This window comes from Brachyhypopomus gauderio, chromosome 5 (genome assembly GCF_052324685.1).
Source record: "Brachyhypopomus gauderio isolate BG-103 chromosome 5, BGAUD_0.2, whole genome shotgun sequence".
NCBI lineage: Eukaryota > Metazoa > Chordata > Actinopteri > Gymnotiformes > Hypopomidae > Brachyhypopomus > Brachyhypopomus gauderio.
Genome location: NC_135215.1, coordinates 7,503,187 through 7,515,686, shown reverse-complemented (window position 1 = coordinate 7,515,686; position 12,500 = coordinate 7,503,187). Strand labels below are relative to the sequence as shown.

General features: G+C 46.8%; 2 protein-coding genes across 2 annotated transcripts in view; one reads left to right on the top strand and one right to left on the bottom strand.

The window, feature by feature from the left end:
- ccdc3a (coiled-coil domain containing 3a) overlaps window positions 1-1,640 on the top strand; it is a 7,170-nt gene extending 5,530 nt beyond the window's left edge. The window contains exon 4 of the mRNA XM_077005319.1: window positions 1,051-1,640. Within this exon, the coding sequence (XP_076861434.1) occupies window positions 1,051-1,096 (46 nt within the window). The 3' untranslated portion in view covers window positions 1,097-1,640. The remainder of the gene's footprint in view (window positions 1-1,050) is intronic.
- Window positions 1,641-3,420: 1,780 nt separating this feature from the next.
- The window catches only part of camk1da (calcium/calmodulin-dependent protein kinase 1Da), a 62,694-nt gene continuing 53,614 nt past the window's right edge, over window positions 3,421-12,500 (bottom strand). The window contains exons 7-11 of the mRNA XM_077005318.1: window positions 9,041-9,153; window positions 8,260-8,338; window positions 7,883-7,970; window positions 7,442-7,700; window positions 3,421-7,195 (exon numbers count right to left, since the gene is read on the bottom strand). Coding sequence (XP_076861433.1) covers window positions 7,065-7,195; window positions 7,442-7,700; window positions 7,883-7,970; window positions 8,260-8,338; window positions 9,041-9,153 — 670 coding nt within the window. The 3' untranslated portion in view covers window positions 3,421-7,064. The remainder of the gene's footprint in view (window positions 7,196-7,441; window positions 7,701-7,882; window positions 7,971-8,259; window positions 8,339-9,040; window positions 9,154-12,500) is intronic.

Here is a 12,500-nt window from a genome sequence, read left to right as displayed (position 1 = left end):
ACATTCTGAGTTACAGCTCCTCTCCCCCGTATTCAGTGAGCGACGTGGTGTCATTTTAGCCCTTTAGTTAAGGGCAGTAGTTCTTAACACTCTGAGCATTGTAAATGGACTGTAAATGTATATATTTTTTACAATTGTTTGCATTGTAACTATAGTCAGGTAATTGACATACTGTGTTATTTTTACAATAATAAAGTGATGAGACTGATTTCATAGATACAGTCCTATAGAGGTGTTTATCTGTTCATGTACCCACTCAACATGGCTGAGGAATTCTGGTGTGTATAAGCTTCTTTATGGCCTCTGTATAACTGTAGGAGTGAGTGTAGGTGTGTATGAGTTAGTGTAAGAGTGACTAGGAGTGAGTGTAAGTGGTTGTAGGAGTGTGTGTAGAAGTGTCAGTATTATGGATTGATGAGGGTGCTTGATATTGACCCTGGAACATGTATTGAACAGAACAGTGACTACATCAACACACACACACACACACATTTGTGTATTTACAGATTATATGGAGTTTGAGTAGCTGATCTAATATAAGAGCCTTTATTGTCATTATTCTAGCAAACAACTACATTTTGTGGTGAACGCACGTGTTGACAAATTGACATAAACAGCTGTATGGCCAATGAGACAGTAGATTCAATTTACAGTATAATTACACTGAATAAGTGTCTATCCATGTACACAGGCCATATGAGCAGTAGTACAGCATGGGGAAATGGCTAAATGACACTGGACGTGTGACAGTGCATGTGCACTGGAGCATTATAAGCAGACAGCATAAGCACAAAGTTACAGCAACACTGTCATTTGCTCACACAATGTACCCTAGCCAGTTCTGTAGGTTAGAGTCCAAGATACCATTGAAATAGAATACTGAAATACCAGAATCAATGCTGATACCTAGAAGAAGTGCAAATTGAGGCCAGAGCCTCCTTCACTCAGCTAGTGCCGCCGATGGGGACTGGGTTGTGGAGGTCCATCTTGTTGGTCCGTTCGTTCACGCTCATCGCTCGACACAGTTCGTTCCTCTCCACGACTACACAGGTTCCATGCAGCAGGAGACCATGTGGACATGTGGGTGCCGTGGTAGAAGACCACCAGGAGTGTTTGTGGGAGCTGAACTAGTTCCCACCTCCTCAGGAGGTACAGTCTCGGCCCTTGAACTCAGGTCTGAGGTGTTAGGAACCTCACACATTCCACTGATATGTGCGGGGGAGGAGGTTTGACATCCGCATTGATCTCCTTTGATGTGGAGGTGTTAAGAACTAAGGCACTGATTTGCATTGATTCACCCACGTTCCACCTCACTCCTATGGGCACGCTCATCACCATCTGAAATGAGGCTAACGATCCAGGTGTCGGCTGCGAATCTGATTATGATGATGGAGGAGTGGGACAAATGTAGTAGTGTGTGGAATAGATCTGGGAAGCAGAGTTCCTGCACTCACTGGTGAAGAGGAGCCTAAAAGACACACTGAAGCTTAACTGGTTTAAGGGGAGGGGCCTAGAAGACACACTGAAGCTTAATGGGTCTAAAGGGTGTGGCCTAAAAGAACACTGAAGCTTAACTGGTCTAAGGCGAGGGCCCTAAAAGACACACTGAAGCTTAACTGGTTTAAGGGGAGGGGCCTAGAAGACACACTGAAGCTTAATTGGTCTAAAGGGTGTGGCCTAAAAGAACACTGAAGCTTAACTGGTCTAAGGTGAGGGCCCTAAAAGACACACTGAAGCTTAACTGGTTTAAGGGGAGGGGCCTAGAAGACACACTGAAGCTTAATGGGTCTAAAGGGTGTGGCCTAAAAGAACACTGAAGCTTAACTGGTCTAAGGCGAGGGCCCTAAAAGACACACTGAAGCTTAACTGGTTTAAGGGGAGGGGCCTAGAAGACACACTGAAGCTTAATGGGTCTAAAGGGTGTGGCCTAAAAGAACACTGAAGCTTAACTGGTCTAAGGCGAGGGCCCTAAAAGACACACTGAAGCTTAACTGGTCTAAGGGGAGGGGCACTGAAGACTGTACTCTCCCATGTCCCCTGCTGAGGCCCCTGTGTATGGGTTTAGAGGCCCAGACGCTGACTGGGTGTGTGTGTGGTAGTAGCAGAAGAAGATAGTTAGGTACTTAGAGGCAATAACCGTTACCCCCATATCCCAGCCCTTATATAACGGCAACATAAGCCCCTGCTTTATAGCCTGCCCTGCAGACTTTATACTCACTAAAGCCCTGCTGGAGATGCCATCATTCGGTTTGTGTGTTTATGCAGGTGTGTCTCGGTGCACAAACGCTCCCGTAAGTGGTTAAATAGGGGTTTAAAATGTTTGCTTGCATGCGTCTGGAAACTTGATTCTTTAACGATCATCCCTCATTTTACTGAGTCTTGAGGCAATCAACACCCCTCACCCAGCTCACAATTACAAGAGAAACACGGCAAACACACCAACTGCAGCATTCCTTAAGGGTTACCAACCCTGGGCAGCTCTCAAACGTGAGACCAACAAGGCTGTTCGCACACGTGACTGTTCCCCCATGGCCAGTTACTGACTGACGTGTCAGTGGTGACGTAGTCACACAGGACGCTCTGGACTCTCATGGGGAGGCAGCGTCAGTCTCATCTTTCATGGGCCTGGTGTTGAATCAAATCCACACAGAGACTTAAAAATTATACGCATGATGTGCAAGAATTTATCTTAAAGTAGTAACCACTCATGTGTTTGGGGTTTAGTAGACTGTTATTAATTTTATGAAGACTATATATGTACATCATTTATGGGATTACTGGAACACTATGATTGAACCTTTAATTGTGCTGTGATTCATGGTTTTGATTGGAGGGACGAGGGTACATTCGGAGAAAGCACTCTGGCCGTGAGCACACAGGAAGGATGTCCAGTTTACTGATGTTATGCAACGTACCAGCCAAATGATGATGTCATGTATATCCAGTAGAGCAGACATTAGGTACAGAAGGTCCTATATAAATATATATAAATAGCTTATTTGTTGTTATTATTTGTTATTATTTTGAGCAAAGAGCGACCAGCCCTGAGAAGCAGTGACCTCATTCATCACTTTTCCCACCCTGTCTCCCCAAAGCCCAAATTTAGCCCTGTGCACGTGCACATACCCTGCTCGCTTACGGAGCTCATGTGACGTAGCCTTGTGCACGTGCACATACCCTGCCCACTTATGGAGCTCACGTGATGTAGCCTTGTGCACGTGCACGTGCACATACCCTGCACGCTTACGGAGCTCACGTGACGTAGCCCTGTGCACATGATCATACCCTGCCCACTTATGGTGCTCACGTGATGTAGCCTTGTGCACGTGATCATACCCTGCCCACTTATGGAGCTCACGTGACGTAGCCCTGTGCACGTGCAGCCTGCCCAATCCCAAGCAGGTCATGGAGACACAGACGTATGGTCATTCAGGGTTTATTAGAGGGGAAGAAAACAACACCCATTCCCAGTTTCTTTACAGCATGGTATATAAACTCTGATATGTGCAGATGATTGTCAAAGGCATTGGATATACAAGCCCCATATTAACAGAAGTTTCACATCACAGTAACGTTAGCACTCATGTGCCACTGCGAAATATGGATCGTCTTCGTAACATGCATATAGAGTATAGATTTCACATTTCACCGGGGGACTTTTGTTTGGAGAGGGTTGCCATGGAGATGCGGCGATCACAAGACCTGCAGTGTCAAAGCTTCTTCGAAAAATACGCCAACACTTTGAATGTTGAATTTATAAGCGCTTCAAACATGCGTTACGTTTCAATATAAAACCATATGACGCCTTCATGACAATTTCATACACGTTGTATCAGCAATGCTGCTTGCCTGTCTCCAGGGATACCATGCTGTCGTTTGGAGGTTCATCAGCAACTCTGGGGACGAGTGAGGGAAAACTGCACAGTTTCAAGGGTGGCACAGAAACGTCCAATCACAGCTTTTCATTTAAAGAGGCCAAAGCGACGCCTGAGTAGATAGAGACATGAGAACAACGTCAATGTGACACACACATCCATTGTGACACACGCTTCCATTGTGACACACACATCCATTGTGACACACGCTTCCATTGTGACACACGCTTCCTTACAAGTGCTTTAAGCTCATCACCATATATAAAATGCCCACTATTAACACGGACTGGGATATTGAGTGTGGAATGCACTGGGTTTGGTTTTGTCCAATAGTAGCATGATTTTCTTGTAACAGGTAACAAGGAGACAGACAGATGCTGACTATAAGACAGCCAATAAAACATATAAAGGTACTGTATGTGTACCACGTCAGGTGTGTCATATGTGTGTATCTGTGGGTGTGTACCTTACACTGCATCAGAGAATCAGAGAAAAGCAGCATTCAGAGAACAAGACGACAAATATTTTTCATAATTTAAACATTTCAAAGAGATCACACATGCGTGCGCGCGCGCACACACACACACACACACACACACACACACACACACACACACACACAAAGATCAGAACATGCACCTTTCAGGAACAACAAAATGATTATACTAAGCACATCCTATTTACAAAGCCTTCAGACCAACAGAGTGAACTCTTCACACAAACACACAAAACATCACAGAAGCAAACACCCAACAAATAACGCTACAGATTTGGCTGTTTCCTACATCATTACGTAACCCTCCACCGTCAGTGGTGGACCTGCGGCTGTTGGTCTCAGGCATGGTTGTGCGTGTTCAATACACAACTCTCCCAGTAGTTGTCCTGAACTCCCAGTGAACACCACACCAGATGTCAAGACATTTTCCCACAGACCCTCTCATCCTGTCAGACGTCTTGTGGTCATTGGCTCTTTCTGGACCTTCTGCTTAAAACACCACGGGAACCACTCACACAGACACACGTGCGTAAACACAAATGCAAGCACACCCACAAATACCTTAGAAACAAATTCAGAGATACATACAGAGGTTTGTGCATTTCACTGGCTGATGAGCAGTATAAAATCCCCTCAACACTAATGCACAGAAAAGTGGTCATCTGAGTTCTGTGGGTCCATCTCCGCTAACTGGAAACACACTTTGTTCATCTTTGATGAACATAACATTTCTTTTCCAGCAGCTGTGACAGACACTGCCTAGAAAACTCTTAACACCTTTCAACATGAACTACAAAGAAACTGGTGTACACGGGTCAAAACAACACGGGTGAAACAACAAACCTGTGACTATAGCATGGAAATAGTTCAAAAAGACATTCCTAAAAGACGGTGATGGACACTGCATGCAGATTCCGATGGCACTTAGGAAAATGGGATGTCCGTTCAGTCTCCCCTGAAACAGACACCCCCAACAGCAACATGTTATCCAGGCTGCAGGTGGAGTGTCAGGAACCCAGAAGCAGCTCCAGTCAGGGGGACCAGAACCTGGAACTCATCAGTGCCCCCAGAGCAGAAGACTCTGCTCCCTGAAAACCTTCTCTGATTGGCTGACCAAGCCATGGCATAGCCCTTATCTGTTCAACTAAGCCCAACCCCTCTGGATTGGAATTGATTCAGGTCTGTTTTTATTTACATCATCTTCTTGACCTGTGTATACTATACCTTTCCTAATATTTACCACCTGGCTAAATCAAAATGTTACACAATTGTTAAAAGCAAATTATAAATTAGGCCTGTATCAGGGCCTGTCATACAAGTAGGTATAATGGTGAACTGATGAATTAATTTGAAGTCTGTGATAGATTAAGAGTAGATTAAAGTCCCTAATCTATCTGAGCTCTGATCTAGGCGTCCAGGATTCACGATGGATGTAACGGTCCCAAGGCATGGAGGGGTTGCTATGGAGATGATCTTTATGATGCCCAATGCAGCTGTGGAATTCCCTGAGAACTCGTACATTGGGTATGAAAACATGTTGCCATGGCTTTACAGGGTGTGTGTGTGTGTGTGTGTGTGTGTGTGTGTGTGTGTGTGTGTGTGTGTGTGTGTGTGTGTGTGTGTGTGTGTGTGAGTGTGTGTGTTTGTGTGTGTGTGTGTGTGTGTGTGTGTGTGTGTGTGTGTGTGTGTGTGTGTGTGTGTGTGTGTGTGTGTGTGAGTGTGTGTGTTTGTGTGTGTGTGTGCAAGAGTATAACAGTTCTACCATCTTCAGTAATCACTGCTTGTGTGCCTGTGGTGTAGTAACTAAAAAAATTATATCTGATGCAAAGATTAGCACGAGTTTCTTAGATAACTCATGACTGTTCTATGCACCATACTGTCATGATTTAGAAAGTTGAATAAAAAGAGAAAAGCAATAAAACACACTGCAAATTCAGTTAAGCTGAAGTGTGCGATGACCCCAATGTGAGGTTATAGACCATTACAATCTACTCTCAGTCAGACCCTGCAGGACAACAGCGCCTCCCACAGGCCCACACAGGCAAACACCTTCGACTCCCACCTTGGGAAACAGCTTGAAACAGTCAAACAGGATTTATAAAGCACTTCTTCAGGTTAACAAGACAATGCATTGAAAACCAGAGAAAGACTCTAGAAATAAAGATGTGACACCCATCTCTGTCCACTCAGACAACAGCCCACGGGAAAGGCCCAGAGAAAAGAGCGAGAACTGGAGAAGGCTGGAGGAGCCAGAGACGCAGAGGAGGAAGAAGGTTGAACGTCCGTCCTGCTGTTGCTACGGGCAGCTCACGCTCACTCACACGTTCCTCTCGTCCTTTGGAAGGGAAGCCGGAAGGGAAAGATGGCTGCTGGGATTCATAGCACATTCATAACACGCTTCTTCCTCAATATCGTCCAGCCACACAAGTCACAGTCCATCAAGTCTTGAGCTGGACCCGGCCGCTCTGCCTCCACATGCGGTGTGTGCGCCCCCTGCTGGCTCGGAGGTCGAATGGCAGGACGGACTGTGGTGAGCATTGAGTGGCGTGCAGCATAGAGTCTCTCAGTGGTTGTTATGGCGATCAGTGGGCGGGTGAGTCCTCTGCCTGTCACAATGGCAGGGCAGGGAGCGAGCTGAGGGGCGTGGCCTATAGGGCAGTGGCCTCCCAGCTCTCTCCCCGCAGGACCTGGCGTCACTTGGTCCCAGTTAGCACAGTGCTCACCGAGGCAACTGAAGAGGGGTGTGGCCTGCAGGGCTCCACCCCCGTGCCTGGGGATGTAGCTGCAGATGCCAAGGAGCAGGAAGTGTGAGGAGGGGCTGTACCTGAAACAGAGCACAAGGGCACGTGGGTAAAGTATTTCCAAACACATACAGTAATGACGCCAATTGAACATAAATTCAGCTTGTTACCGGGCCCACTCGGAGAATGTTCTAGTGAAGACGAACTTCATGTCCATTGATAATTTACTGCTTAGCACGCAACGTTACAAAGGTATAAAACAAGCGCAAAATCAAGATCACCGCACCAGATCTCACGAACATCTCACAAGCATCTCGAGAGCCACTCACAGTCTTTGCGTGCTATGGCGGGAGACTCAGTGGTTATGTTGTTGATGTGATACTGGTTCGAGCTTTGAGTGGGCTTCTGGTTCTGGGTGGTGGTGGTGGGGGTGGTGGTGGTTGTGATGGAGGGCTGGTTTGCCGGGGGGGCGGGGGGGCGTTTGGCGGCCTGTGCGCGGGCAGCCGTGCCCGGCTGGCTGGCATCCATGCTGCTCCCCAACTGCAGACGTCGCATGTGTCTCACCACTGCTGTGGCGTTGAAGGCTTGCTGCAACGGACACACAAATGCAACGGCATTGGTCAGGGGGTGGGGGCGGGTTATAGATCGCCTGCGTGGCATTGGTCAGGGGCTGAGACAGGACAGACGGGCTGCATGGCATTGGTCAGACACGCCTCGCGTGTATCTCTTGTTAATCCGAACACAGTTGTGACATCACAGGCAGGACTTACCCTCCATTTACTTTTTGCAAAGTTTTTGCGCATTTGACGGCTGACAGACTCATGAATGTTCTTGCAGAGAGCAGTGTCTCCAGCAATCCTGCAATACACATTCACAACGTAGTGTAGTACAATTAGCATGGATGAGACTTGTAAACTTTGTAAACTATATTAAAGACCGACTGTATATATTTAATATATAAACTATAATAAAACACCTTCTGTTGCTACAGAAACCCAATAAAAACTCAGAATCAGGGCTCAGAGCTACCAATCAATCAAATGTCAAATGATGTCATATAGTCACGTTGTCATTGGTCGATGGTCCCTGTCTATCACGGAGGCCCCGGGCTCCAGCCCCAGAGCGAGGTTGGGAACCCCAGACTCACCACGGATGGCGCAGGGCCTGTTCGCAGGAGTAGCGCTTCACTGGGTCCTTCTCCATCAGACTGCTAATGAAGTCCTTGGCTGAAGAGAGTCCAGACAAACACCTCAGTCTTCACTTCACAGTCACTTCAAACACTCAATACACACAAAATCATTCACTCATACACAAGTCACTTGTCTATTAATATATTTACACTGAAACTTTATTAATATTTTAAGATTGATACTCAGATTGATAAACATTTTTGAACATACTGAATGTACATTTTTGAACGTACCCAGACATATTGGATATGTTGTAATGAGAGATTCAAATTTTTGAATATTACTAAAATAGCAGTTCAAATTGGGAGGGTTTACCACATGACCATTACTAAATGAGACTGAAATTTTAGATATAAATACACTTAATGAGCAATGTGCTAAAACTCAAACCAGCTGTCAGAACTTAACCAGGATTAGCAGTAAGACACTTTCCTGTAAAACCACAGTCTCCCACTGTTGCTGCTAAACCACAAGGTTACTCATGCATAGCTTTGTGTACACGTGCACATGTGTGTGTGTGTGTGTCTGTGTGTGTTTGAGAGTGTACGTTGTCTCTCTACATTCCAGTGATGGTATGGTGCATGGACGGACACACACACACACACACACACACACACACACACACACACACACACACACACACACACACACACAACACACACACACACACACACACACACACACACACACACACACACACACACACACACACACACACACACACACACAAATTATCACCTGAGTCAGATATATCATCCCAGTAAGGTGCATCGAATTCATAATCAGCTTTTAGGATCTGCTCAAAGAGTTTGGAGTCGTTCTCATCGTAGAATGGCGGATATCCACACAACCTGGAAGAGACCACAGGAGAAGAACAGCCATCTTCATTACACATGAAGAGACCACAGGAGAAGACCAGCCATCTTCACTACACATAAAGAGACCACAGAGAAAGACCATCTTCACTACATATGCAGAACATGAAACTGAAAGGATAGCACCACAGTCCTACAGTCCTGTACTTAATCATCTTACGCCCACACAAACACATCCACCGTTAATCCCAACACACCACACCCACACAAACACATCCACCGTTAATCCAATCACACCACGCCCACACACACAAATATCCACCCTTAATCCTAACACAGCACACCCACACACACATCCACCCTTAATCCCAACACACCACGCCCACACAAACACATACACCCTTAATCCCAACACACCACACCCACACAAACACATCCACCATTAATCCGAACACAGCACACCCACACACACATCCACCCTTAATCCCCACACACCACGCCCACACAGACACATCCACCCTTAATCCCAACACACCACACCCACACAAACACATCCACCATTAATCCCAACACAGCACACCCACACAAACACATCCACCCTTAATCCCAACACACCACGCCCACACAAACACATCCACCCTTAATCCCAACACATCACCACCACACAAACACATCCACCCTTAATCCCAACACACCACACCCACACAAACACATCCACCCTTAGTCCCAACACATCACCACCACACAAACACATCCACCCTTAATCCCAACACACCACGCCCACACAAACACATCCACCCGTAATCCCAACACATCACCATCACACAAACACATCCACCCTTAATTCCAACACACCACGCCCACACAAACACATCCACCTTTAATACCAACACATCACCACCACACAAACACATCCACCCTTAATCCCAACACACCACGCCCACACAAACACATCCACCCTTAATCCCAACACACCATACCCACACAAACACATCCACCCTTAATCCCAACACACCATGCCCACACAAACACATCCACCTTTAATCCCAACACATCACGCCCACACAAACACATCCACCCTTAATCCCAACACATCACCACCACACAAACACATCCACCCTTAATCCCAACACACCACGCCCACACAAACACATCCACCCTTAATCCCAACACACCATACCCACACAAACACATCCACCCTTAATCCCAACACACCACGCCCACACAAACTCATCCACCTTTAATCCCAACACATCACGCCCACACAAACACATCCACCCTTAATCCCAACACACCACGCCCACACAAACACATCCACCTTTAATCCCAACACATCACGCCCACACAAACACATTCACCCTTAATCCCAACACATCACGCCCACACAAACACATCCACCCTTAATCCCAACACATCACCACCACACAAACACATCCACCCTTAATCCCAACACACCACGCCCACACAAACACATCCACCCTTAGTCCCAACACATCACCACCACACAAACACATCCACCCTTAATCCCAACACATCACGCCCACACAAACACATCCACCCTTAATCCCAACACATCACGCTACACTTCAGCTGCTTTGCCTGAATGTCCCATTGACTCCAGTCAAGCTCACTGAACACAGAGGCGTCATCCAATCCTGTTTCAGGCTCTTGCATAGCGTGCGAGTGTAAGCTACCGAGATATAAAAACAGCCATAGGTGTAAAACGTCAACCCCCGATTGGCTCTGAATGGAGGGAATTTGCATAATTTCATTTCAGATCTGGAGGCACGAGGCAAGAGGATTGGAAGATGAGAGCATGATGGCTACCACGGAAACCGCATACTAATTCTGCAGCCTGCACATATGCATGACGCTGCAGCGTAAATACGTGTAAACATGCAGGATCCAAAATAAAAAGACATTAATTGGCTGTGGAGTCTGTGGCATGCTGGGAAAGAAGGCAGATGATTAAGATGATTAGGTATTTGCAAAGAGAACCATTTTTAAACATGCACCCCAGGAATGGGTCTCCCCTCCCAATCATGAGAGTTGTTCAAACGCCTTCCCCCGTGGGTCCGCCTGCTAACCAGGCGGCGGGGCGTGGTGTGGGGGACAGGTGGCAATTTGCTGCCTGATTTCGGTCCGATTAACTCCGTGTTTTTCCTCTCTTGACATAGCGTTAGCTACACAAACGTTAAAGAGAATTATGGCCGCGGTCTCCCAGAGCGATCTTCACAGCTGAGAGGAGGTCGTTCAGGCGTGAGATAGGGCAGGCCACGCCCACTGGAGATCCAGCCTGGAGACGCCTGGCAACGGAGGAGAGCACTGGCAACCAGCAGAGCTTAACACAGCCCTCTGCTTCAGTGTTTTATAAAAAACATGTGGTAAACAAACGCAAACCCCCCCAGCACACACACAATCAGAAAATGGGAGACTGCAGTGATGTAAGTAATAGCAAACCCCTGCTTTAGTGCAGCTAATAAGCGAATGTAATACATGTCCAGAGAGCGGAGCAGGGAGAACTCCAGGGTGGACATGATGAACCCATAAACCCAGAGGGACAGAGAGCAACAAGACCACTGAGACAAGGTGTGTATTAGGACGCAGAACTCTGAACAGCAGGAGAACCGACAGCGTTTCTCAGGACTCAGTGTTTCAAAGACATTGGACTCCCTTACTCAATTATGTGCTGAGACAATTGTTAGAGTTGCCAAAAAGCGCTCTCCGTCATGACTAAGAGGAAGCTGTGTGGAGGTTTTATAAGAGCTGGGGAGGAAAAGAAGGATGTACCATTATCTTCCTCACACACACACACACACACACACACACACACACACACACACACACACACACACACACACACACGCTTGTGATACTCGTTTCTTGGGGAGAGTCTGAAAATGAGGAAGTGACAGAGCAATATCTGACACAAAATAATGATTATTCACTCTATCAGCATCACGTACAAGTGCCTAACACCACCCTCCAAATACCCCCCTGCCCCCAGCCCCCAGCCCCAGGTCTTTCTGGCAGGGGACATGAAATACCTTTGTTAATGAATCAAACATAAACATTACAACAGCACCAAAATATAAAGCCCATATAAGGAGCTACATGGAAAACAACATCTGTAAGGAATGAGAAGGGCAGGGTGCATGGCTATGAGGGAAACAAGGCTAGGGCCCTACTCCTGGAGTTCCCCTAGTTCTCAAGGGTGTAGTGATGAACTCTGGCTAGCTAGGGCCCTACTCCTGGAGTTCCCCTAGTTCTCAAGGGTGTAGTGATGAACTCTGGCTAGCTAGGGCCCTACTCCTGGAGTTCCCCTAGTTCTCAAGGGTGTAGTGATGAACTCTGGCTAGCTAGGGCCCTACTCCTGGAGTTCC